Source organism: Anolis carolinensis, chromosome 3 (assembly GCF_035594765.1).
Source record: "Anolis carolinensis isolate JA03-04 chromosome 3, rAnoCar3.1.pri, whole genome shotgun sequence".
Taxonomy (NCBI): domain Eukaryota; kingdom Metazoa; phylum Chordata; class Lepidosauria; order Squamata; family Dactyloidae; genus Anolis; species Anolis carolinensis.
In genome coordinates this window covers 22624506-22650490 of record NC_085843.1, presented here as the reverse complement: position 1 = coordinate 22650490, position 25985 = coordinate 22624506, and the positions used below count along the sequence as shown (strand labels likewise).

At 39.8% G+C, this 25985-nt stretch overlaps 1 protein-coding gene across 5 annotated transcripts in view; it reads right to left on the bottom strand.

Moving 5' to 3' along the window:
- Positions 1 to 5216: 5216 nt before the first annotated feature.
- Positions 5217 to 25985, bottom strand: part of cep126 (centrosomal protein 126) — a 31387-nt gene continuing 10618 nt past the window's right edge. Inside the window, exons 4-12 of one of the 5 annotated variants that reach the window (XM_062974566.1) lie at positions 23968 to 24052; positions 23228 to 23408; positions 15750 to 17910; positions 14773 to 14907; positions 13205 to 13329; positions 10682 to 10754; positions 9873 to 10082; positions 7899 to 7963; positions 5217 to 5642 (exon numbers count right to left, since the gene is read on the bottom strand). In XM_062974566.1, coding sequence (XP_062830636.1) covers positions 5547 to 5642; positions 7899 to 7963; positions 9873 to 10082; positions 10682 to 10754; positions 13205 to 13329; positions 14773 to 14907; positions 15750 to 17910; positions 23228 to 23408; positions 23968 to 24052 — 3131 coding nt within the window. In that variant the 3' untranslated portion in view covers positions 5217 to 5546. Of the gene's footprint in view, positions 5643 to 7898; positions 7964 to 9872; positions 10083 to 10681; positions 10755 to 13204; positions 13428 to 14772; positions 14908 to 15749; positions 17911 to 23227; positions 23409 to 23967; positions 24053 to 25985 lie in introns of those variants that run through there. The other 4 variants (XM_062974568.1, XM_062974567.1, XM_062974569.1 and 1 more) reach the window with 4 other exon arrangements.

Sequence of the window (25985 nt, the reverse complement as noted above, 5' to 3'; positions counted from 1 at the left end):
GCTTCAATCTCTGTGCTGGCCCCATACCTCTGCTGCAACCTGGCCCAGGCCTTTTCCAGGGCTTTGTCGGGATCGGCTACGTGGGCTGCGTAGATCTTCTTAACTTGTGAGGATGAGGCTGGGCCCAACCATGCAGCCAGAAGAGTCAGTTCTTCCTCAGGCAATAACTTTAAGTCTCTGATTGCTCTCTGGAAGGTGGCCTTCCAGAGAAGAAATTCCTCAGGCTTGTCCGAAAACTTTTCGACACCCTTGTCCTTAAGATCTCTTCTGGGGCTTCTGATGATGGAGACAAGCTGGGACTCTGGCGTCGAAGGGAACAATTGAGGAGTTTGCTGTTGTGGAGTGGACTCCCACCGTGTACCTTGCGTCAACCTTTGGCCTCTTGGAGGGATGACATCGACCACTGACGAATCGATGGTTCCCTGTGCAGCTGTCTGTAGGGGCCAACTAGCACTCGGCCTTGAGGCCCTGATTGACTGACCTAGGGTTTTAGCAGGAGGCACAGGTAGCTCGAGCAAGGGTGAGCTCCCCGCTATGACGCTCTGCTCTGCAGGAAACTCAAAAGTGACTTTGGGGCCCTGCTCTGGGTAAGGAGAGAAGTCTCCCTGTTCCTCATCCGAAAACTGGCTGTTCATGCTGCCAAGGTGCGCAAACACTTTGGCAGAAGGATCCTGTATTGGTAACTGGCTTACATTTTCTTCTGTGAGTGGCTCAATTAGGGCTTTGGCCAAAGTCTCAGCCCTTACCCTTTTGGCTGCGGCATCCATCTTTATTCTAAGCATTTCTATTTCACATTGCCTTTGGGCCTGTTCTATTTGCATTTTGCTTTGCAGTCGTTGCTCTTCTTCTTTAAAGGGAAGGGTGAGATCAGCTGCCTTAGCATCAGCCTCCGCCCCCGCTACCTTGCTCTTTAGCTCCAGACGTGCAGCCTCCTTAATGTGCAAGGCAGCTAGGGAAGAGATGGCACTCCCAGCAGCAGACTTGCTAGAGTGGCTATGTTTAGATGATGCACACTCCCTTAGTTTAGATACCTGGCTAGAGCGGTTGGACTTAAGACTAAGTGCCACAGCAGGTGATTTTAAAAGATTGGTCTCATGGCTGCATAAGGAAGACTGATTTCCTTTTGGCTCAGACCTTAGATTAACAGGTGGAGAACTAAATTCCAAGGCATCTAGAATTGCCCTCACCTTATTTTCTTTCTCATTAGTGTCAGCTAAGACACTCACTATTTCTAACTCTGAATCCTTGGCGTTAATGCGCTCGAGGACCTGGACTATCTTAGACACCAAACCCCTCCAGAGACCGAAGGTCTCTTCAAGGTCGGTCTGTAATATGGATGGCACCCTTGTAATACCCAAGCTCTCAATTCTGTCCATCAATGTTACAATTCGCTCCCATGCCGAACCTAACCTCACATGGAGGAGCTCCCTTTCATCTATTAGATGGGCTAGCATCTTGGCTGAAGGGTGCTTTATCCTTTGGGGCCTTTCATTCCTACTTTCAGCCTCAGAAGGAGGTATACCATCTGTATCATCTTGAAATTGCATAGACATTATGTATTCTTAATAGCAAGTAAATTTACAACAAAAGCAAATACAACATACCAGCAAGTAAATTTACAATAAAAGCAAATGCAATATATAATACAATGCACAACACTTAACCATAGCAATATATATCACTAAGTAACTATACTTTACAAAGATTGTGACCTTTGGCGTCAGATTTTAGTGGGCAAGCTGCAAAATGCCAACTGACAGCAACTTGCCACTTGATACCTCCCTTGCCCGAGTGACGTAAACTGCCAAAATGGCGACTTCGCCAAATTTTCAAGCACCTCGTGCTCTGCGGCTCGAGGCCTGCCGCCGAAGGAGCACCGAGGCTGGCTTTGGAAAGGAGGAGAGAAAAGACGCCTCCTCCCCGCTGTGAAGGGAGGTCACCACCGCAGGACAATGAAGCAGGTCACCACCGCAGGACGATGAGGCAGGTCACCACCGCAGGATGATGAGGCAGGTCACCACCGCAGGACGATGAGGCAGGTCACCACCGCCAGGCGATGAGGCAGGTCACCACCGCAGGACGATGAGGCAGGTCACCACCGCAGGACGATGAGGCAGGTCGAAGCCGGCCGAGTGCTCCGGCCGAACTCGCAGCAGCGTTGCCAGGCCTGTCCAGGTTCTAGCCTGGTTCTGGTGGGCTTCACGCCTCAGAGCCAGCCAAAGAACTGTCGCTGGTGCTCCGCGGCTCGAGGTCTACCGCCGAGGGAGCCCTGGACGTTGCTGGGAACTGCACAGCCTGTGCAAACCCAGAAAGCCACTGGGCCACGTGCGCACACGCGAGCCAAATAGCAAGGAAATAGAGCCCCACTATTTGACTCCTTCAGGTCTGAGAGCGGGCTCCACTGCCTCAGACGCTGGTAGAGTCTTTAGGTATGCAGACTGAGCTCAGGCGGAAAAGCCGCGGCCTAAACTAAACTTCCTAAACTATAAAAAACTATAAGCCGTGCAAGCTAGCTCAAGCGGAAAAACCGCTGATCTACCTCAAAACTGTGCCGTCCGCCGGACAATAAAAAACTATAAAACTGAAACGTGCTGTCCTTTATCCGGGCGAACTGCAAATCCCTATAAGCTGTCCTATAGATATTGAACGACTGAGTCTGGATAACTTCAAAAAAGGATGTTTATTCATACAAGGTTGTAAACCTGGCACAGATCTTAAAGTTGCAGAAAATGAAACAAATTTCTATAGGTTTTAGGTACAGAATTATCCCTGGTTCCAGAAAGCAAAGGTGATTATAAAACCACTATACCCTAATCACGCTGCCTATATTAGAAGGAGAAACTCTTTCCTTCCCTATCTTTACAGCAAAGATTAGTTCTAGAAGCGACAGAATAACCCTGCTCCTCTAACTAGATTTCCTATTCCAGATCAATATAATTCAATACTTATCTAATTTGGATAGGCTTAGATTGGCCTGGTTTTGAGGATGATTTGTCCCAGTTAGCCTTGCACAGCTCCAGCACGTTGGAAGACTATAGCCAGAATGAAGCTCTAAAATGGAGACTAGACCCTGGTAAAAAGGGCGGTCCTAAGATGTTGCATTCTTTGACCAATCACTGCAAAGAAAACTGCAGCCAGCTCTTGCAGATTCCAAGCCATTTTTCCTAGGCTTTTGCAGCCAGAGGCTCAAACAAAATGTAAAGGAGGGAAAACAAACAAACGACCAATAGGTAAGGCAAACCATCGTCCTGGGGGACGGAACAGAACCTATTAAATTTGAGAAACCTAGTTTGTCATTGAAATACAGAATTGCAATTGGGACTAAAAATGGTGTGCCCTATTTGGGCATACAAAAGTTGAGTGCTATGTGAAGTTGTTTTATCAGACAAAAAAAAATGAAGCTGAAAAGCCAGCATAAGAATGACGTTACTTATTTTCCATTTTTCCTAAACGTGTATTTTTAAATGTTTTGTACTGTTTTATGTGCTTATAATAGTTTTTTTTAAAATATTGTGGATTTTAATTGTTTTGGAAACCACTTTGAGTCCAATTCTGAGTGAAAGGTGGCATATAAACACAATAGATAAGTAATAAAGTTTGCATTTGAAACAAGACTTTTGAAAGTAGTAAAAGAGGATATGGGACATGATATGACTTTATCTGAAATAAATGCAAAACATGTTCAGCAAATGTTTAACTGTAAGGCATTTTGTCCTGTTTTAGAGAATACCAGTGTTAAATTGAGAATATCAGTATTAAATTGATTTTCCATCCAGAATTTGAATGTTGGATCAGTCTAGTTTTCTAGTCTCTATTAGGAAAAGAAACACAGAGAAAAATCTTTCTGGAAAACTATGCATCATCAGCAATCAACACTAATTGATACTCTCTCATGTGTTTTAGACACGACGTCAAGAATTACCCTTTGCATAATTGTCAATCCAACCAGTTCTACTTGTGTTGCATATTGGAAAGCTCTTTCTATCACCTTTGCTGTGGTGTCACCTCCTCTAGTTATGCTTATTCTACTAATGACTATGGCTACTAGCAAAACATCACCAATGCTTGTAATAGTTCCACTAATGTAATGTTGGGTGTGTGTAGCTTTTCAACTGAGATATGTATAGGTATAGATCTCCATTTTGTACAGTAACAGGACAACTGAAAGCTCTAGGAGGGTGGGCACAGGTGGCCTCAACAGTAAAAAGAATTTGCTCCTCTATTAGGGGACTTTTAGTCCCTCTGTACAATTTTAAGCCCAGAAGAGGTCTTTTTATAAAACAGAATGATCTCTGATTACTCACGCTTTCTAAAAGGCCTTGCACGTGCTTAAAATGCCCCCCCTCCGGAGGGGGGATTATATACTAAAGATATCACCCATGCTCATAGAAGATTTTTATTTGAAGTGCAGTATGGGAATATACCCTATATACTCATGTATAAGTCTAGAAATTTTGGTCAAAATCAAATACAAAAATCTGGATTGACTTACAATGTGAGCTCTGTATCTTATCTTTTATCGAAAAAGGAACGATTACCTTCTCTGGGTAGAGTGATGAAAAGAAAGAACTTAGTATATCCTGGGAGAATCTAAAAGAGGCATCAACCTTATCTACTTTCTCCATTGTGGCTCCACTTTGGGGCTTTTTGAATGCCTGGGTAGGGAAATGGTGGCGAGTGGCTTCCTGAGTCAGCATTAGTGCTTTCCCGTCTCTGCAGAATGACCCTTGACATATCTACGGGTCACATCAGAACCCATAATTTGAACCTCAAAACCTGCTCTTGACTTTGAGATGAGGTTGACTTATGCATGCGTATATACAGTAGTCCCCTAAAGTCTCCTAAAGAGTTACTGTCACCCTTTACCTCCCACAGCTGCCCAGCCTCCTCAAGAATAATTCAGAAACTTATAAAGCAAGGATCATCTATGTGAGTGACAAGAACTTAAACTCTCTTAATTGTGTTGTGTCATTTCTCTCTTAAGGGAGTAGTGTGATGACATAAGTGGCCTCCTGGAGAATTCATGAGTTCTAGTCTGCATGTTTTCCACAATAGGAAGGAGAGCCACCCCCAGGGATAAGACAAGAAAAGAATTATTATACTAATGGGCTTTGCAGCCATTTGGTGATCATTTTCTGTAACATACCTTTTATAAATGTATTAGAAAAGAAATAAAAATGTATTTGCTGTTAATGAAAGCCAAAACATTAAAGAGATGAACTTAGACATACTTTTAATCAGTATTAAAATAATTTCTTTTTAATTAAAATTTACAATAAATTAAAAATATCACCACTCAATCAAACATGAGGTGACTGCATTATTTAAAAAAATACAATATATTTTACAATAAAGTGCATATAAAAAGATTCAGTGGCCCTAAATGTAAACTAGGTAACAAGCAGTCAATACTTGTGTCACATCTTTATTTTTTTTAGATATCTTAAATAGCATTTAAGTCATGTTCAAATCATTGAATGTTACAAAGATAACAGTCAAGAATATATTAAAATAAATCTCAGGTCAACAGCCTTCATTAGGTCAAGTCAGAATTTTTTCTGCTTCAGGGTGTGGGTGGCATCTGTCACACTCTTATACCTTTGCATAGGATGTATAAGGTCCATGTATGAGGGGGATGCGATCTGCAAGAACAAAAATGCAAAACCCCCATTATTTGTTTATAACAAACCAACAAAAATATTGCAATAACATGTCCTTTTATTACGATCCACATGCTATAATGAATTTATGTTTGAATAAGAACTATTACTGTATAGATATACTTTAGTTAACAAAACAGATGTGTTTCGGGACATTACATTAGCAGAAAATTTGATACCAGAAGCAGAAATAATATAGAAAGAAGGGGGGAAAGCAGGTAAGTTCTAGTCAATCCACTTGTCACTGTGTTTTCCCCTTTCCTCAGTTTTGCTGTTCATGGATAGTCAAAGCAATGGTATTCCCCATAGTAACCTATGGTTGCGAGAGCTGGACCATAAGGAAGGCTGAGCGAAGGAAGATAGACGCTTTGGACTTTGGTGCTGGAGGAAAATTCTGAGAGTGCCTTGGACCGAAAGAAGATCCAACCAGTCCATCCTCCAGGAAATAATGCCTGGCTGCTCACTGGAGGGAAGGATATTAGAGGCAAAGCTGAAGTATTTTGGCCACATCATGAGAAGACAGGAAAGTTTGGAAAAGATCACGATGCTGGGGAAAATGGAAGGAAAAAGGAAGAGAGGCCGACCAAGGGGGGGGTGGATGGACGGTATCCTTGAAGTGACTGGCTTGACCTTGAAGGAACTGGGAGCGGCGATGGCTGACAAGGAGCTCTGGGGTGGACTGGTCCATGAGGTCACGAAGCAGGGCCGGCCGGAGAAAATTTAAAATATTAAGCGGGGGTGGGGAAAAGCGCCCCCCCCCCCGCCGGCACTGCGAGAGGCGTGTCCATGTGTCGCGGGAGGCACATGGCCCCGCCTCCCGCGGCGCCGGCGGGCCACGCCTCCCGCGCCCTGGCCCCGCCTCCCGCCTCCTGCCCAGCGTCCCCTGGGCTAGTAGCGCGGGAGGCAGGGCCAGGGAACGCTGGGCGGGAGGCGGGGCACCGCACTGACGGTGCCCCGCCTCCCGCCCAGTGCGCACAGCTAAGATCGGCCATGTCGCCCTAAATTGCTGGGCGCACGCGCAGATCGGCCGGCCGATCTGCACGTGCGCCCAGCAACTTAGGCCGATTTGGGTGATCTGAGCTGTCTGTGCGCATGCGCACAGCTCAGATCGCCCAAATCGGCCTAAGTTGCTGGACGCAGGTGCAGATCGGCCAGCCGATCTGCACCTGCGTCCAGCAACTTCAGCGCTTTGCAGTTTGGCGCGGCGCGGCTGCAGCGGCGGCGCTACGGGGCGCTGTCGAGGCGTCGACAGCGCCCCCTAGCGGCGTGCGCCCAAGGCCGCAGCTTAACCGGCCTCATAGGTCAAACCGGCCCTGTCACGAAGAGTCAGAAATGACTATGCGACTGAGCAGCAGCAGGATACTAAGGCCCCTTCCACATAACTGAATAAAATTCCACATTTTCTGCTTTGAACTGGTCTATATGGCAGCGTGAACTCAGATATCCCAGTTCAAAGCAGATATTGTGGGATTTTCAGCCTTGATATTCTGGGTTATATGGCTGTGTGGAAGGGCCCTAAGAGATACTGGAGGGAATACACAGCAACAAGAGGATCAACTAGAATACACGTCATTCTTTATCAGCTCAGGTTTTATTGCATTGTTTACTGTAGACATGCAGCTGTTGCCCAGCACTGAAAATCTGTTTTTTCTCTCCCTCCTTCCCAGTGCCAATGATGCTATTCAAAAAAGGTCTGGTGTCCTTGCATCTGGCTTGTCATAGAGTGCCAGCTCCTTGTGGAGTTTGTATGCCACAATAAGCAAATCAGGGGCCAAAGATTCATGGCTCGTTTAGTTCAAGCATGGGAAAACTTCAGCCCTTCAGGTATTTTGGACATCAACCCCCACAATTCCTAACAGCCAGTAAGCTGGCTGGAATTTCTGGGAGTTGAAGTCCAAAACACCCGGAGGGTCGATGTTTGCCCATGTCTGGTTTAGGTGCTCTAACTGGAAGTAGAGACATTGAGCAGAATGCAACAGAATACTTTCTATTCTCAAAAAAAATCACTAGAATTTCTGAATATGACCATTGTAAAACACAGATGTTTCAAAATATTGTAAGACTATATTATGTTCTATCACTAGCTATCCAGTTCAGTATTTTAGTTTTAATAGTAGCCAGCCATATGCCTCTGAAAAACCTGGAACTGAATTCCTGGTTTAAAAATATCTTTTTCCTTATCACAGATAAGCAACATAAAGAACATATAAAGTTGGAAGAGCAAATCTGTCTGCTTACCAAAGGGGAAATAGTCTGCATGACACTTGTAGAAGATGGGTTTTTGTTAATGGTTTCTTGGACATCTAAAATGGCATAAGACAGAAAAATTCAATCATATGATAGAAAAAGAAACAATTTCCAAAATAACTTTTTCTTCTTTCAGATAAAAAAATTTAAAAAAAATACAGCATTTATATTCTGCCCTTCTCACCCCGAAGGGGACTCAGGGCGGATCACATTACACATATAGGCAAACATTCAATGCCTTTTAACATAGAACAAAGACAAACAAACATAGGCTCCGAGCGGGCCTCGAACTCATGACCTCCTGGTCAGAGTGATTCATTGCAGTGATTCATTGCAGCTGCTCTCCAGCCTGCGCCACAGCCCAAGATAGTATATGATGTTACTGTTGTGTGCACATCAAGTCATTTCCAACTTGGTGACCCCAAGACAAATCTATCTTGGGGTATTCCTGGCAAGATTTGTTAGAGGGCGATTGCCTTTGACTTCTTCTGAGAGAAAATCTGACTTGCTCGAAGTTGCCCAATGGGTTTCCATGGTTGGGTGGCAATCCATGCTATCCAGAGTCATAGTCCACTACACCACACTGGCTGTTTTTAATTAAGGGGAATGTAAGGATGTTTGTTTTGTTTTGTATTTTATGGGGAATAGGTTTATCAACAACTCTTTTTCAGGGTGAGAAAATGGAACCCTCTATGTTTAGAAAATTCATGAATATGCTAATGAATGCTAGTTGCTTGGGGAAAGAGCTATTGTCTGTTAATGTCCTTGTTTGCTTGAATTTCAATAGGCATCTGGTTGGCCACTATTGAAAACAGGATACTGAACTGAACAGGCATTTCTAGCATTTTAAATCATGAATGAAGCTGAGGTTCTTCTGACCATTCCATTTGCAGCCAGGGTTTCTGAATTCACAATAAAGTCAGGTAATATTGTAGCCTTCATTTAGTAGACAACCCTTTCAGATATAAATATGATCATCAAATGCTTTCATCATCATGTCACAGCATAAACCAGGGTGGGACTTTTGCCTAGTCTTTAGACCACAAAAGTATAATTCTAGGCCCTGATCCTCTCAAGACTAGCACTTGGAGAGGATAATATCAAAGGACAGTAACAAAGATTTTCAAACCATAATCCCATGGCCTCCTAGTTCTTTTGGGTATTGCTCAATGCCCCAATCTGTAAGAGACGTACATGAAGCAACCACATATCACAGCTGTTAGAGGAGCACTTCCCCCCATTACCAACCAATGCCTCTATTTTACACAAAAACGTGCAAGGAGTTCCATGCTTGTCTCTGCACAGAGAACAGCAAAATGGTGTCATGGAAGGGAGTGTTGGGGTAATCTAGTCTGACAAGAAATTAAGAATGTATATAATCCCCTTCCCATAAACATCCTTTGCCTAATCCACAGGCCTTCTATAAATTAAAATACCATGTGTAAATATGCATCAAATTACAACTGCACAACAACTCATACTTAGGTGCTAAAGAACTCTCCTATTTCTATCATTTTTACAGATACAACAAGAAAAGATTATCTATTTAAAATTGCTTTTATCTCTGTCATTTCTATCCTTTCTTTCTCCCCCTAGAGACATAGGGACTCAAGGCAGCTGTGTGACAGCCATGTGTTAAGTCATGTTTCTGTCAATAGGGACTCTATCTATCAGATAAAGGAGACAAAAGTAGTTACTCCCAACTTCGCTACCATGAACACAAAATAGTTGGAAACAGCAGTTTCCTCATCATGAAGCTTTCAAATTAAATAATCAAGTAAGGTGCCTTAATCATTTATATCCACTGCCTTTGACAAACCATAATAAACTTTTGATTTAATTGTACCAAATAAAGCAAGTATGAGTGGTATAATTTCACTCAAGCAAAACTTCACGTTTGTATTTAGGTGGCTTGCCAAATGGGTGACTGCATTAGTTCAGTGCAAATAATAACTGAATACTTACTCTGCAGCCTTTGATTAAGGCGGTCAAGTGACTGAAGAACCTGGTGCTCTTCAAATGACAGAGCACTCATTCCTTGCCGTGGGGGTCGGTTTAGCACCACTGTCTGCTTGTGTGCTTGGGCTACATCCAAACCACTCAATATTTCACTTTCTGTAGCTGATAGGTTCGCTAGGTTTTCTGCCAGCAGAAACTGTGTAGTGCTGTCTGAAACTAACAAAGGAAATGCATACTGTAGAATAGTTTTTAGGCACGATAGGTTAGAAATATCTGTATTAGGTACTAAATTTAATTTATTAGTCAGCTTTAATGTTTTCATACAGTAACTGATACTATGTCTCCATCCATCTTTCAGACCATATGTGTAGTTTCAGTGCTGCAACTATGTTTTCTGATATAATGTTATCATCACAATCATGTTATATTACAGCTGATTTTAAGGATGGTGAAACTGGATGCACACAAAGAATTGGAAAAGGCATAAACTTTTTCCTCAGCTGAAATCAGAAAGTGATTCACCCAATTTCTAATGATACTAAATCAATCCCCTTGATTTGAAGATAACCCCTTTTTATACTGCGTTTCTCTAAGAAATGGGCATGTGAGCAGAGCATGAGTGCTTTAAATAGTTCATTTTGAAAATAACAAATCAGATAAAATATTTTGTGTTATTCTCCAAACTGAAAAGTGTTTCTTCATTCATTTTCCAACAGATCTTGCATCTTTACCATTTTTTATTTCACTTAACAACTCCTTATGCATAACACATGCACAAAACAAGAAAGCAACAGTCGGTTTAAAATATATTTTACCTTCATTAGAATTACTTTGAATTGGTTCATATGCAAGCTGAGACTGCACTTTCTTCACAACTGGTGCAATATTCTACGAGAAAGTATTTTAAAATCATGATACCTCTTAAAATACAATATCAGAATCTATATATATAAAAGAGTGATGGAATTCGAGCGCCGAGCAAAACAACAAAATTAAACACCCCCCAATATAGAAATTTAACCACACAACCCATCATCCACACAAAATCCCGTCACGCACCTCCACATGGACAGAACCCACAATAACCCAGAACCCACCATCGGGAGCCATGCCAGGGAGGGAAAAGAGAAGCCCTCATGGCCGCCGCAAGAGGAAAGGCAGGCAATGGGGAAAAGCTGTCCCCTGGGTCCTAGCGCCCGCCCATCCTGTGAATTATTTATAGTAGAGTCTCACTTATCCAAGCCTCGCTTATCCAAATTTCTGGATTCTCCAGGCCGGCAGGGAAAAGGAAAGGCAGGCAATGGGGAAAAGCTGTCCCCTGGGTCCTAGCACCCGCCCATCCTGTGAATTATTTACAGTAGAGTCTCACTTATCCAAGCCTCGCTTATCCAAGTTTCTGGATTCTCCAGGCCGGCAGGGAAAAGGAAAGGCAGGCAATGGGGAAAAGCTGTCCCCTGGGTCCTAGCGCCCGCCCATCCTGTGAATTATTTACAGTAGAGTCTCACTTATCCAAGCCTCGCTTATCCAAGTTTCTGGATTCTCCAGGCCGCCAGGGAAAAGGAAAGGCAAATAAAGAAATAAAAAAAGTAAATAAAGCAGGGAAATTGGAAATTCCACAAAGGAAACAATCAGGGCCAGCTAACACCTCCCAAGAAAGGATTCTTCCAGAAAGGAAGCTGAGAAGGCAGTGAACCACTGTGTATTACCAAAGTCATTATTATTACTATCATTACTATTATTATTATTATTATTATTATTATTATTATTATTATTGTGTAGCGGTCAACTGTGAAAATGAATACAATCTGGCTCCAAGTATTCAAAAACACTAAAATCAGAATATATAAAAATTAATGTGGTATTATAAAACAGAACAATACAATCTCTAAAATCAGAACACTAAATAAAGAACCACACTCTGAAAACAGGGGAATTCCACAGGAAACAATCAGGGCCAGCTAACACCTCCCAACAAAGGATTCTCATCATTAAAATCTGGCAAATCCTCTGTTTTCTCAGGGCCACAGGCAGTAGAAGCACATAAAATATCGCAAACAACATCACTCTGAAAACAAGGGAATTCCAGACAGGAAACAATCAGGGCCAACTAACACATCCCAACAAAAAAATTCACTCAGTGAGGAAACAGCCAGGCTTTAAAGCTGCAAGGCCATTACATCCTAATCATTTTTCCTAATTGCAGCATTCATACTTGCCTCCAACAGACAAAAAAAAACCAATCAGAAATATTGTATATTCACAACCTTTAGGAAATAATATCCCCTGATGGCGCAGCGTGTTAAAGCACTGAGCTGCTGAACTTCTGGACCGAAAGGCCGCAGGTTTGAATTGGGGGAGCAGAGAGAGCCCCCACTGTTAGCCCCTGCTTCTCCTAACCCAGACGTTCAAAAACATGCAAATGTGAGTGCATCAATAGGTACTGCTCCGGCAGGAAGGTAATGCCGCTCCATGCAGTCATCCCACATGACCTTGGAGGAGTCTACAGACAACGCCGGCTCTTCGGCTTAGAAATGGAGATGAGCACCAACCCCCAGAATCAGACATGACTGGACTTAATGTCAGGGGAAAACCTTTACCCTTTACCTTAACTATCACCAATTCCTCAATACTTTATTTCACATACCACCATACTTTGCCACAGCAACGCGTGGCCGGGCACAGCTAGTTATTTTATATAATCAGTGTATTTCAAGACTCTGCAATGACAATATTATTTGTAAAATGTAAAGGAAATGCAGAAAAAGCATCTACTGCAGGGGTATCGCCCTGAAAGAGTTGTTGAACTGCAATTCCCAACAGTCATAGCCACCAAAGATAAGTTTGAGAGGGCTGCACTGCCAAATCATACCTGGAATATATGCTGCTGACCTATGGAAGACAGTAGAATGTCATGGTAGAAGATGCTATCAATTAAAACTCTTTCATCTCTTTAATAAGGTCATATATGGAAAGACATGCAATGATTTCTTATTTACTCAAAGGACACTTCAATACCGCATCTTGGCTCTACGCCAATGACAAGACCTACAAAGCATCCACATGTAAGCATTTCTAAGATGCACGCTATACCAAAATGACCTCTGCCAGGATATCTGGCACACATTTCTAGCAGAAGGCTCTCAGCCTGTACCATTTATGCCTTCTAAGGTACACAATATCCCTTTTCCGTGTTTTGACATATCAGAGAGAGGGAAGCAATATGTCCAGAGACAACAGTAGAATCATTCTCTTGAACTGAACAAATCAGTTTAATTTTCTTTACTGTAACACTGATACAATTTCTAATGCATAACAGAGAAACTACTTTCGTAAGATACCTGTCCAACACCAGTGGCCTTCTGTCTGGCAGAGGCTGTCATTTGTCTCCTCTGTTCTAGAAGGGCCTTGCGCTTATATTCATTGTTTTCATTCATTTGTTTTCGCCTTGCAAAAGCAACAGAAGCTGAAAGTGATAAATGGGCCCCAGAGACATCTGATTAGCTTGGATTTTAACTGCAATTTTAATTTTCTCTATTGTATGCCATTTTGAAGACGTGGTTCCTTGAAAAATCCAAGCACATGTATATAGACACGCAATTACCAACAGTGTTCCTCAGAATCAAGACAGTGCATTGGTGGCTTAACCTCCTCTTGACTTTGAATTCGATCAGCAATACTAGATGTTAGACTGAAATTTTGTCTGTATGATATCTATGTGTAACATACTGAGAATAGGGAGATACAGATTAGATTCATTGCACAAGGATCTAGTTCTATGGATTCTACCTAAGCAACACCTGCAAAAGGCATTTATTCTTTTTTAAAAAATGATCAAATTCCCCACAGTCTTATTTAACTTAGAACTGCTATAGAGGAATGAATTCCAACAACTGAGATGCTGGAGACCTGCCTCATACCAAGTCAATTAATCTTTCCCAGGACTTTATTTTTGACACAGCCCTCCAGCATTTCAAGAACTACTTTTCAACCTGACTTGAGAGATTTCAGGAATTGAACCTGCTCTACCAATAGTCTACATTCTCTCCTTAGTCTCCATTTAACAAGAGATAGACCATGGTGTACAAAATGTTCATTCCATCGCTCAGGTAGAAATATAAACAAAGCTTATTATTCTAGGTGCAAGTATGTAAGACATATTTGTTAATCTCCAGGGCATCAAGTTTTAATTGGTAGATGAATTAAATAGAGCTTTAGTGTATTTGTGAATAGGGATCCTAATGAAAGGCATTTTATATTGATGGAGTTAAAATTAAGGACAGATTCAAAATTTTTAAAACATTTTGGTTTTGTATAAACACTATAAAAGTATATGAAACTCATAGTCTAGAAAATAATTTAGAAAAGAGAAACACAAAGGGAACTTATACAGATATACAGATATTCAGATATAGTCAGCCAGTAGTATTGAATGTAGATAGTGCCAGCCTATTCTAATTCATTGGCTCTTAGTACTTAATCTCTTCAAACATGCATTCTACATATTTCCAATGGATTGAAAATTCTGGGCTGCCACAGAAACAAGGAGTGGTGATAAAGCTTCAATGGAGGCACCTTTTCTCTATGACAATTCTTCCAGGAGTGAATTTCCCTTCCTGGGATAGATTTACACTCAGTTCCTGTTGTCTCATTCCCATTTGTAACAAAGAGTCACATGTAAGTTAGATGTTTGTATATGAAACTAGGACACAAGCTATCCAAATATGATCCCTCATTATGACACCTATGCCTGCCTTACTGGTGTCACATACCCCTAACATCTCTTATGTATTATTATTTAATATTCACTGTATTTGGCTTGTAATGTATTTTTCTCAACTCCATCAAAATCTGACAATAAATAAATAAATAAATAAATAAATAAATAAATAAATAAAAAGAACCTTACTGCTGGGCTTAGAAGCATTTGATCTAAAACTTGATTTTATATTGCCCGATAGAATACCACCATCAATAGTAATATGAGACACATTAGGTCTAGTGGGTGGTACATCACCATTAGTTGAGTTATGCTGAGAATCTCCTGAAAGAAAGAAAAAGAATAAAACTAGATTTTAAAATTATAGCTTGAGCAGCATTTATACAATCCAGTTTCACAAATCATTTTTTTTGTTTGAAACAGAAAGTTCAATATCCCTGTGTGTCAGACAGGCTGTTTTACAAGATTCTGTAATACTTTTATCTAATTACTTTAGGCCTAAGAATATATATGGAATAAAACCCAGTGAGTCCTGTCTCACAAAGAATGAAATGAATAGCACATACGAATGTCCAAGTGAAATGTTTGCTTAAGACACATCCAATCCTCCCTCAAGATGGCAATGTCAAAGACCCACAATCCAAATGCACTAGTTAAACTATTCTGTTTTATTGTTGTTTTTTAAAGGTTGTGATATAATAATAATAAATCTTTATTTGTATACTACTTTTCTCTTATAAAGGAATCCAAAGCAGCTTACAGCATATTAAGAGCAATAAAAGTCCAAAACTGTCAGCATATATAACATATAAAACCATCTATAAAATAAAACATAAATAAGCATTTAAAACCAAATACATTATTGTAGAGTCTCATCGGATCATATTGAACTTCTCTCAGCTTGATAAAAGTTGGCCTTCCTATTCCTTCAGACTATATTTCATCCCTGAAGGCTTGCTTAAACAGGAAGGTTTTGAGCTGTTTTTTAAAGGATGACAGGGAAGGGCTGTTTTAATCTTCTTGGGGAGGGAGTTCCGAAGGGTTCCAAAACATAAAACAATTATGTTGACTACACGAAGAAGCATTCTGAATGGTAACTTTATGTATTAAATAAAATCAAAATATAGTAAAATAAACCACCCTTATTTATAAAAGGCGAATCTTACCAGCAGTGACATCTTTTTGAGCCAGTGCATGGTGTACTCCTTGCCACAAAACTGTAATTTCTTCATCAGTCGGGATGCGATCTAGATGTAATACATTTTCTGAGTATACAGGCGTCCTTTTTGGAAAACTGTTGGAGCGCACAATTGACGGTGCAGCGTTTGTGATGACCTTTGTCTTTGTTAAAGGCCCATAAGTGAATACACTATAAGAAGGTCTCATTGTGGCTGCATGAGTACGGTAAGCATTAGTTGAAGGCAAAGCATCTCCTGTGTTATTTCTACTCACATCTTGACCTTCAGGCAAAAAGGACCTTCCATTTGAAAAATTACTATTTTCAGTATCTGTTTGAAGCTTACAAGGGCTTACTGACTGGTAGACAACGTCAGCAGGACTTTCATCCAGTCCTTTGTCTGGTATTGCTTTACAAGGTGGATGAGGCACAATGATTTTGCCCTGAGCTTTCATAACCTTGGGGGCTTCACTAGCAGACTGTGGTCGGATAATGGTACCCCTCCGGTTTTTAATTACTGAAGTTGTTGATTGGGATTTTGCAGATTTGGGTCTTTTGATAGTTTTTGTTCTACCCTTACGTGGATTGTTTTTTGGATTTTTAGAGTCACAATTATGTAGAGCAGATCTAATTTCTTCACCTCTTGGTGCCATCCATGCCTGTTTAGCAACATGATAACCACTTGATCCAAAATTACTCTGTATCACATTATCCCTATTTGAGCCTCCAGTAGTTTGGTTAGATATCTGAGAATTCTGGTGAGTCTCTGGGAAAACGGAACTGAGCATATAAAAGGGAACACTTTTAATATTAGTTTTAGAAGCAGTGGCTTTAATTTGAATACCAGGTGATTGGACTTGTGGTTGAAATATTTCAGTAATACTTTGTTCAGAACATTTTTCATCATCATTCCCTTCCACTACTCTGTTAATTTCATCAAACCATCTAAGTTTTTTATTGTTCTTTGGAATATCTGCATCTTTCCCTTTTATTTTGGCCAATTCAATGCTGTCTCTAGCATCAGACACAGATTGACCCCCAAATTTGATTCCTCTGTTTACAACTACTGCTTTGAAACAACCAGGTTCATATTTAGATTCTTTTTTCAAAATGCTTTTTGGAAATTTTACTCCTTTTCTTTCACCAGTGTGATCAGTCTTCTGTTGGTCAAAGTCAGATAAATTGACCAAGAGGTCTCCCTGAGGCAGAAATAAAATATTTTCATTTACTTTCTCCTTGCCATTGCTTTTCTGTTGATCACTACTGCCTTCAGATGCCTCTTCAAGCAATGTTTCCTCAGTATTGACATGTTCAACATCTTTTTCATCAATATGTTCAACATCTTTTTCACTGAAATGTTCAACATCTTTTTCATCTTTAGGAGCTGTTATGCAGTCTGTATCTTCAGTACATCTGGCAGCATGAGCATCTTTAGCCCTTTGTGCACAATTAATAAAACGGCTATTATTATGTGGATTCCTGGTACTCCAGTCTGTAGCAGGAAAAACTAAAGAGGAAATGCTTAGTGCATATTGATTAGAGGCCTGTGTCGAGGAGGCTCTTGGTTTCTGGGGTAATTCAGATTTTTTCTCCTGAACTGATGAAGTTGGAGTAGGCTCATGGATGGCCCAAGCTTTGTTTGATTTGAGAAAGGGTGTTTCAGTAACTGAAGGAGTCTCTGCGTGAACTCTTCCTGAGGATGGCCGTTTCAACAGAAAACTTTTGCTTTCTCTTTTATTTCGTGTGAAAGCAAGATTATCATCAGAAGCACATCTCTCAGCCTCTCTTTGTTTAGACACATTTGGACCAGAGGATTTCCAATCAGAAGCATCTTCATCAGAAGGTACAATATTGTGTTTAATTAGAATGTCACGGAAAGGGGATGTGGTCTGGACATTTGAGGTATTTAAATTTATGAGCCAATTATTTACATGCTGATTTTTAGAAAAAGGAGTATCAGTCTTATCGGAAAAAAATTTATGTCTCAACTGTGATCCTTGTGATTTGTGCATTGAAGAATCCAGCTGGGCAGACAATGAGGATGTTTCACTTAGTGTTGCACAACTTTCATTTCGTTCTCCAGCCTCAAGGCTATCCACACTGGAAACGCTTTCTGAACGGGTTATTTCATTTACTTCTTGATGAAAATCCTGAAACAGAAAAGTAAACTAATTATGAATATCACAGCTACATTCCTGCTAAGTTAGGTTTTCCTTTGGTCCCAGTTTAGGAGGAAATTGAGAAAACGATTCTATAGTTTATGAAAAAGACTAAGAATTTTTCAGTATTGCAGTTTTTTAAATAGGTTTATAAATCACATTTTGAAAAAGCATAAAAATTACTTAGCATGCACACTCACACAAACACACACACAAGAAATCACTCCCACTAGAATGTGTGTGTGTGTTCATTTTTTTTTATTTTATTGTATTACAAGTGACAAGCAAAAATTACATTAACTAGCAAAACAGGCACATTGTAGCATTTTAACAAATCCTTTCCCTCCTTCTCACCTGTGAACCTACCACCTATGACTTCTGTCACTACTCACTGTGAATCTTATATCTAATAAAATCTACCCTATAACTACTTTAGTAATAATAATTATTTTATACTGTTTGTCATTTTTGTAACAGAAATCCAACGCAGTCCAAAGCACAAAAAGCCAATAAAATACAATACGTTCTAATAGTTAATACAATAATTAATAACAAAACCCACAAAATAATAATGCCCCACAAAACAGTAAGAAATTGCAATTTTTAACCATTCTTTCAATGTTAAATTTCACCAGAACTCTATCCCTCCACAGTTACAACTGGAAAGCAGTTTAACTGGCTTCCCTCTCCATGTATGGGAGGGGGTGGGGAGAATTAGTGAACACGTATTCAACAACTGTGTATTCTAGAGCATGAGCTTCAAGAGTGAAACGTCAGTTTCAACAGAAAACTCTTCACAAGGCATAAATAAAAAAATTCAATGATAAAAATGCTATTCAGATTTAAAATTGAATGTATATTTATTTTTGAAAGATACAAACGGGGTATAATGTAACGACTGATGGCAGCCTGACTACTTACAACTTTTCTAACCTTAAAAAAAGGAATCTTTATAATCCTGATAACACTGTAAAACAGCTGAGTGTGTCCAAAGGAACTTAATATATAATCACACATGAATTCCAAGCTCTGCATTTCTTCATCCAAGAAAACATTTAAAATGTTTTGACTGACTAGAACAATAGACAGACAATAAAAAGGGCCTATTCACATTACATACACCATTCTCATTGGGATCATAAATATTTTTCTTAATTATTTAAATTATCTAATTTAAAATCACACTGAAAATATATATCAGTGAAATAATGCCAAAAAAGTGATGTTTCCATTTGTGTGTGTGTGTTTATGTAATACCCGCATTAAAAAAGGAAACACCATCAATATTTGTAAAACTACACCTGATTCACTAGATATATCTCAGCAGCCCCTAGTGGTGATTCTACAATATAAAACAGTGATGTTTAGTTTTATTTTCCAACTCAAACAGCAGACCACATTAAATAAAGATCCTATTTTCTAAGTATGCCCAAACACATACAGTGAATGAATTTTGGTATCTTTTGACTGATAAGATATTTTACTTCTATTTAATCAGGATGAATTTCCTCATCAAAATACCTCATCAGAAGATACAGTAGACCTTCAAAAGTATTTTTGTGTACAGTAGAGTCTCACTTATCCAACATAAATGGGCTGGCAGAACACTGGATAAGCAAAAATGTTGGATAATAAGGAGGGATTAAAGAAATTAAGCACCAAAATATGTTTTACAACAAATCGACAGAAAAAGCAATTCAATACATGGTAATGTTACGTAGTAATTACTGTACTTACGAATTTAGCACCCAAGCATGGCACTGTATTGAATACATTGACTACAAAAACATTGAATACAAAAAGGCAGATTGCCAACATGGGCATTTATCTGTCAACTTAAGCAACTGTTTGTCAGTGGTTAGGTCTGTCCCTGGTGTCTACAAAATTCAAAGCTGCCTCGTCAAAGAGTCCCTGTATCCCAAAAGACAACTAATTTAGCACTGACTTTACGCATTGATCTAGCTTTCCTGTTGACAAACTCAAGAACCTTGTCAGTGTACAAAAGCTCTTCAAGTGAATTGCTGCTCTAAAGTGGCAGTTTTTTGAGACTGGATAACGCCATTCTTCCAAGGCTATACTAGGAAGACGTCGTTGTCTCACTCGTTCAGTCATTTTCGACTCTTCGTGACCTCATGGACCAGTCCACGCCAGAACTCCCTGTCGGCCGTTGCCACCCCCAGTTCCTTCAAGGTCGAGCCAGTCACTTCAAGGATACCGTCCATCCATCTCACCCTTGGTCGTCCTCTCTTCCTTTTTCCTTCCATTCCCTCAGCATCATGATCTTCTCCAAGCTTTCCTGTCTTCTCATGATGTGGCCAAAATATTTCAACTTTGCCTCTAATATCCTTCCCTTCCATCCCCTGGAGGATGGACTGGTTGGATCTTCTTGTGGTCCAAGGCACTCTCAGGATTTTCCTCCAGCACCAGAGTTCAAAAGCGTCTGTCTTCCTTCGCTCAGCCTTCCTTATGGTCCAGCTCTCGCAGCCATAGGTAACTATGGGGAATACCATTGCTTTCACTGTGCGGACCTTCGTTGCCAGTGTGATGTCTCTGCTTTTCAGTATTTTATCAAGGTTGGCCATTGCTCTCCTCCCAAAAACTAGACGTCTTCTGATTTCCTGGCTGCAGTCTGCATCTGCAGTGATCTTCGCACCTAGAAATATAAAGTCTGTCACTGCCTCCACGTTTTCTCCCTCTATTTGCCGGTTGTCAATCGGTCTGGTTGCCATGATCTTGGTTTTCTTGATGTTTAACTGCAACCCGGCTTTTGCACTTTCTTCTTTCACCTTGGTGATAAGGCTCCTCAGCTCTTCCTCACTTTCAGCCATCAGAGTGGTATCAACTGCATACCTAAGGTTGTTAATGTTTCTTCCAGAAATTTTAACTCCAGCCTTGGAGTCATGAAGCCCTGCACATCGCATGATGTGTTCTGCGTACAAGTTGAATAGGTAGGGCGATAGTATACAGCCCTGCCGTACTCCTTTACTAGGAAGACAGTTCCTGTAAATGCTACAGTACCAATAGGGCAGTGTATGCCTGCAGCTCAGTGATGTCTAGGGGCTTCCACATTTTGAATTTGGTAGGCTCTCTCTCATGCCCTGAATACACGATTCCTCTGTTTGTTCCACTGAATACACATCATTCCTCTCTGTTTGTTCACTGATAACTCACAGTAAATAATAATTATTAAATATACTAGTATTCTTTCTTTGTATACGTCCTCCTTTGCCTCAGGCTAGTTCTAATGTTTTCAGCTGCTCTGCATGAAGAACCTGTGGATAGCTGCACCAACTTTATCATCTTTGCCTTTTATGATATCAGTTAATCCACTTGGCCATTCTTGCACAAGATCAAATAATCAGGATCTTGTTTTCCTCCAAAATCTGAACAGAGAGAGGGATACTTTTGGTGCTGACACCAGATTCTCTGCATCATCGTTAAACCACAAAAAGCAATGGGAATTTTTACTCAAATATCTTCCAGTGTGATGTCTCATGGGCCTTGTAGTCCCGTTCCTAGTGTTATTGTGGCAGACGAGGAGGAAAACATGGGATTTCCACCGGTTCAGCTTGAATCGGAGCCTCTCCACCTGGAGGATGTTTGTCCTCAGGAAGTTAACCAAACAAGCCTTGGGCAGAATTCTCCCCCGTTTTCCCGAAAGGACAATTATAATAGAGATAGAGGAGTCAGGGAGGCAAATCGCCGGAGTCTCAGAATCGCTGCCAAACAATTAGCTGATTAGGTCTGCTTCCCTTGGGAAATTCTAAGGAGTCATGCATCTGGACAGAGTTGGGTTTCGCTTCTTGTTCTCCAGGGAAAGTGTTCTGTTGGCGGGAAAACAAGACCCTATATAGGGGTTTTGCCGCAAGGGGAACCTTGCGGAGTCAATTGATCAGCTTGAGAGAGAGATCGTGTGTGGACTTCGTATTCCTTGTTCCCTGCTTCCCGGATCTAGTTTCAAGTCTTGCCTTGTCTCACGTTTTGCCACGGACCTTGTTTCATGCTTCAAGTTGCCACGTTTCAAGTCTTTGATCCAGCCAAGAATCAAGCTTAAGTTCCAGCCTTGTTGTCAAGCTTCAATGGACTATAAGACCTTGTCATCTCCCCACACTTCTGCTTGGCAAAGTGTGTGTTTCGGTTAATGGATTATAACTTTGAACTCTAATATCTTATATTGGACATTATTTTCCTGGACTATATTTGGCCTTTCCTGAAAGGTCTGCTTCTGAACTTTATTCTTCACTTGTTTTTATTGACTTTATATATTTCTATAATAAAGATATTAGATAGATTCTGGCCTCTGTGTAAGGTTATTGGTGCTCTGCAGCCTGGGTCCTGACATCCAATGTGTGGAATAAAGTACTTCAATGACAATATGCCACAGATTTTTTGGGACAATTTTTGCCCCAGATATTTTATTTATTAATAAATCCACATGGCAGGTATTTGAAACTCAGACACTGCTTAAAACCCTTTAGCAACATCCCTATTGTGTGTTCTAGTTATGTGTGAATTCTGCATCAAAATGTCACCCTAGGATACAATGCCCTATCTGCTAAAATAAAAATTAAAACAGAAACACTAAAAAACTGCCAAATTAATTGTATTAGTTTGGTCACATAACTGCTATGGAAACTTGCCACATTTATAAACCTGGTGGATTTAGGGACGCTTTATGCGGGGGAGGAAGGAGAGCTCTGCTTTGTATTATTATTATTATTACTATTATCATTATTTGTAATTATTACATGAGGAAAGGAAAAAACCAATGTTGGGACCCAAAAGAGGGGATGCAAGAATTAAGCAGTGGCTATTATTATGTGATGAAATACGGTAGTAATACTGACTTCAATAGAATGACTGCACTGTCGTTATTAGTCTGAGAAGAACCATCTGATTTTCTGAGTCTTAAGATTCAGGTTATAATCCTGTTGCAAGAGCAATGCTCCTCTCACAAGTAATGTTTTCAAGCCTGGAGAGCAGGTGGTTACAGTGAACTGGAGACAGCAAAAGAGATTACACTTTTGTCAACTGAGTATATTGTAACATATCTGGCTTAACAAGGGTGCATCAAATAAGGGCATAGCAATTGTATAATGTCTTATAGGGTGCTTTCATTCATGTAACTTTGCATGAATGAGGGAAAGTAATAGCTCAGGATGATTTGTCTTCAGGAGCACTGCCAATCCTGGATGCCAAAATTCTTGAATTGACAATGAATCTATTGGATTCACATTCAAGTCAATGTAGTTTATGAACTGTACTTTTATGAATTATGAAAAAGTAAATATCTGACACATTATCCTACCTGGAGGTTGCTGAAGTGCTGTTCTTGCAGTTGCTGCTGCATTTCATCTAGATTTTGTTGGAAGAGAAGTTGACCACTATTCAGATTTCCCCTTCTATTTTCTTGCATTATTCTATCACACCTAACATTTGGTGAGTTCTGCTTCCAATTAAAAGGATCATTTCTGGTAGCTGAGGAAGGCCTGTCAGTAGTTTTTGCAGGGATGAAACATTATAATTGCTGCCAACTATGATTTTACCAGTTTTATCAATAATATTTCACATTATCTGTCTTTAAAACAATTTCTGTTATGTTTGATGTAAATTTGACAAAGCAAAACTACTTAATAGTTATGAAATAGTGTAAAAAGCATATGTAAAAGCGCATTTCTAACAATGTTTATTTTAAGCTATAAACAAAATCTGAAAGATCCCACTGTCATAATTCATAGCATTGTTAAATACTCCAAGGTCTAATAAGAAAGTATCTAGGAAAGTATCAATAACAGTAATTTTAAAAAATCATCAAAAGCATAGTTTTTGATAATGGTATGTAATACTGCAAGAAGTTACAGAACAGAAATACAAAAAAAGTAAAAAGGACTTTCAACCTTAATTATAAATTCTGGGTCTACCAATCCAACATATTAATCCCACATATCTTTCCCTGCCCAAAAGTCATTTAAAGTTCAATATCTTGCTTAAAAAACAGTATTCTTAACATGAGTGCATACCAGAATTTTAAACAATAGGAATATCTACCTTTCGGTGACTCTGAATGGAAAGAATCCTGTTGCTTGAATTTTCTGAAGAGCTTCATCCAATTTAGGTTCTGTTTTTCCCTGCACTTTGGGTTAAAAGGAAACACATATTGTGTTAAATGTCAAGTTTTTAATAAAAAAAATGCAAGTTGCAATAAAAACAAAACAGCACTCTAAAAGCACTCAGTGAATATTCTATCATAGTCCTCATTTTCTGTTTTATAAATGTTGTTTTAGAAGCTCTGTATATTTGTAGTCCCGTATTAAACATACTTTAAACTGCAGTCTCTAAACTTTTGAGAAACTGCTCCTAGACTTGCAAAAAGAGCCATCTTGGTGTAGTGGTTTGAATGATGGGAACCATGGGGAAACCAGAGGTCAAACTCTCACTCAGCTATGGAAACCTACTCACTGATCTTGGGCCTAAGAGAGCAATGGCAAATCTCCTCTCAAATAATCTTACCAAGAAAAATACCATGATAGATTTGGATTAGGGTTTCCTTAGGTCATAAAGGACACAAAAGCAGGAAAAAATCTGTGAAAGGTTAGTCATAAATCAGAAACTACCTGAAGGTACACAACAACAAAAAGAAGTACATGGTACAAAAATGCAATCAATGGTAACATACCCAAGGAGCTCTAGCTCATTTTGATGTGATATAAGTATTGCTGGTGAAATGGGCTACTGGGTATTTATCCGTTTTTTAAATTTTCCTACCTAGTAAAGCTATATGGGTTGAGGGGAGTCTCTCAGAAATTTCTTTGTGAACTACGTATTTCAAATTCTATGCTATCCTTTTACTGTATATAACAAGTTAAGTTATCTGAACTTGGAGCTCACTGAAATCAAAATAAATAATCACAAATGAGTTAGAGTCTCACTTACAGTACAGTAGAGTCTCACTTATCCAAGCCTCGCTTATCCAAGCTTCTGGATTATCCAAGCCATTTTTGTAGTCAATGTTTTCAATATATTGTGATATTTTGGTGCTAAATTCGTAAATACAGTAATTACAACATAACATTACTGCATATTGAACTACTTTTTTGTCAAATGTGTTGTATAACATGATGTTTTGGTGCTTAATTTGTAAAATCATAACCTAATTTGATGTTTAATAGGCTTTTCCTTAATCCCTCCTTATTATCCAAGATATTTGCTTATCCAAGCTTCTGCCGGCCCGTTTAGCTTGGATAAGTGAGACTCTATTGTACTTCAATAAGAACTATAGTGTTCCCTCACTACTTCACGGTTCGCTTTACACAGACTCACTGTCTCTCAGTTTTTTAATAAACACTAAAATAATATTATAAATCATAAAATAATATTATAAATCCCTCTTTCTATTTCCTTCCTAAGGAGAAGCATAAGGAAGGAAGGAAGGAGAAGCTGAAGGGAGAGAAAAGGAGGCTGAAGCAGCTTTGTTTTCGCCTCACAAGGCAGCGGCAGCATCCCTATATAGCGTCCAAATATAGCGTACCTACTTCGCGGATTTTCACTTTTCGCGGGTGGTCCTGGAACGTAACCCCTGCGATAAGTGAGGGAACACTATACATCCAAAACGGTTATTCTATATCAACCCATTAGAACAAATGCAAAATGACAAAACAGTAGGAAATGTGCCAACAACACACCATTGCAGCACTCATAATACAAATAAAATGTAGCAAAATTCCAGCAGCCAAATAGCCAAGCCAAGCAGACCATTTGTCATTGATACAAATTAAACAAGCTAAAAAAACCAAACTCTAGTTAATCACCAAAACTAGAGGTAATGTGTGAGAGACTTTTAATTTTCAAAGACAATATTACAGATTGGTATATAACTGATTGTGTACTTTTCCTTATATATAAAATTACCACTTATGATGGGTTCATAGGTAATAGATTTGAACAACAAATTATATTCAATCGAGCACCACTCTTCATGCATTTTAGAAAAGGTTAAAATAAATCAATATTAAGCTCTCTTATTTGACAGTGACTCATTTGATCAGCCCACAGAAAATATTACCTCA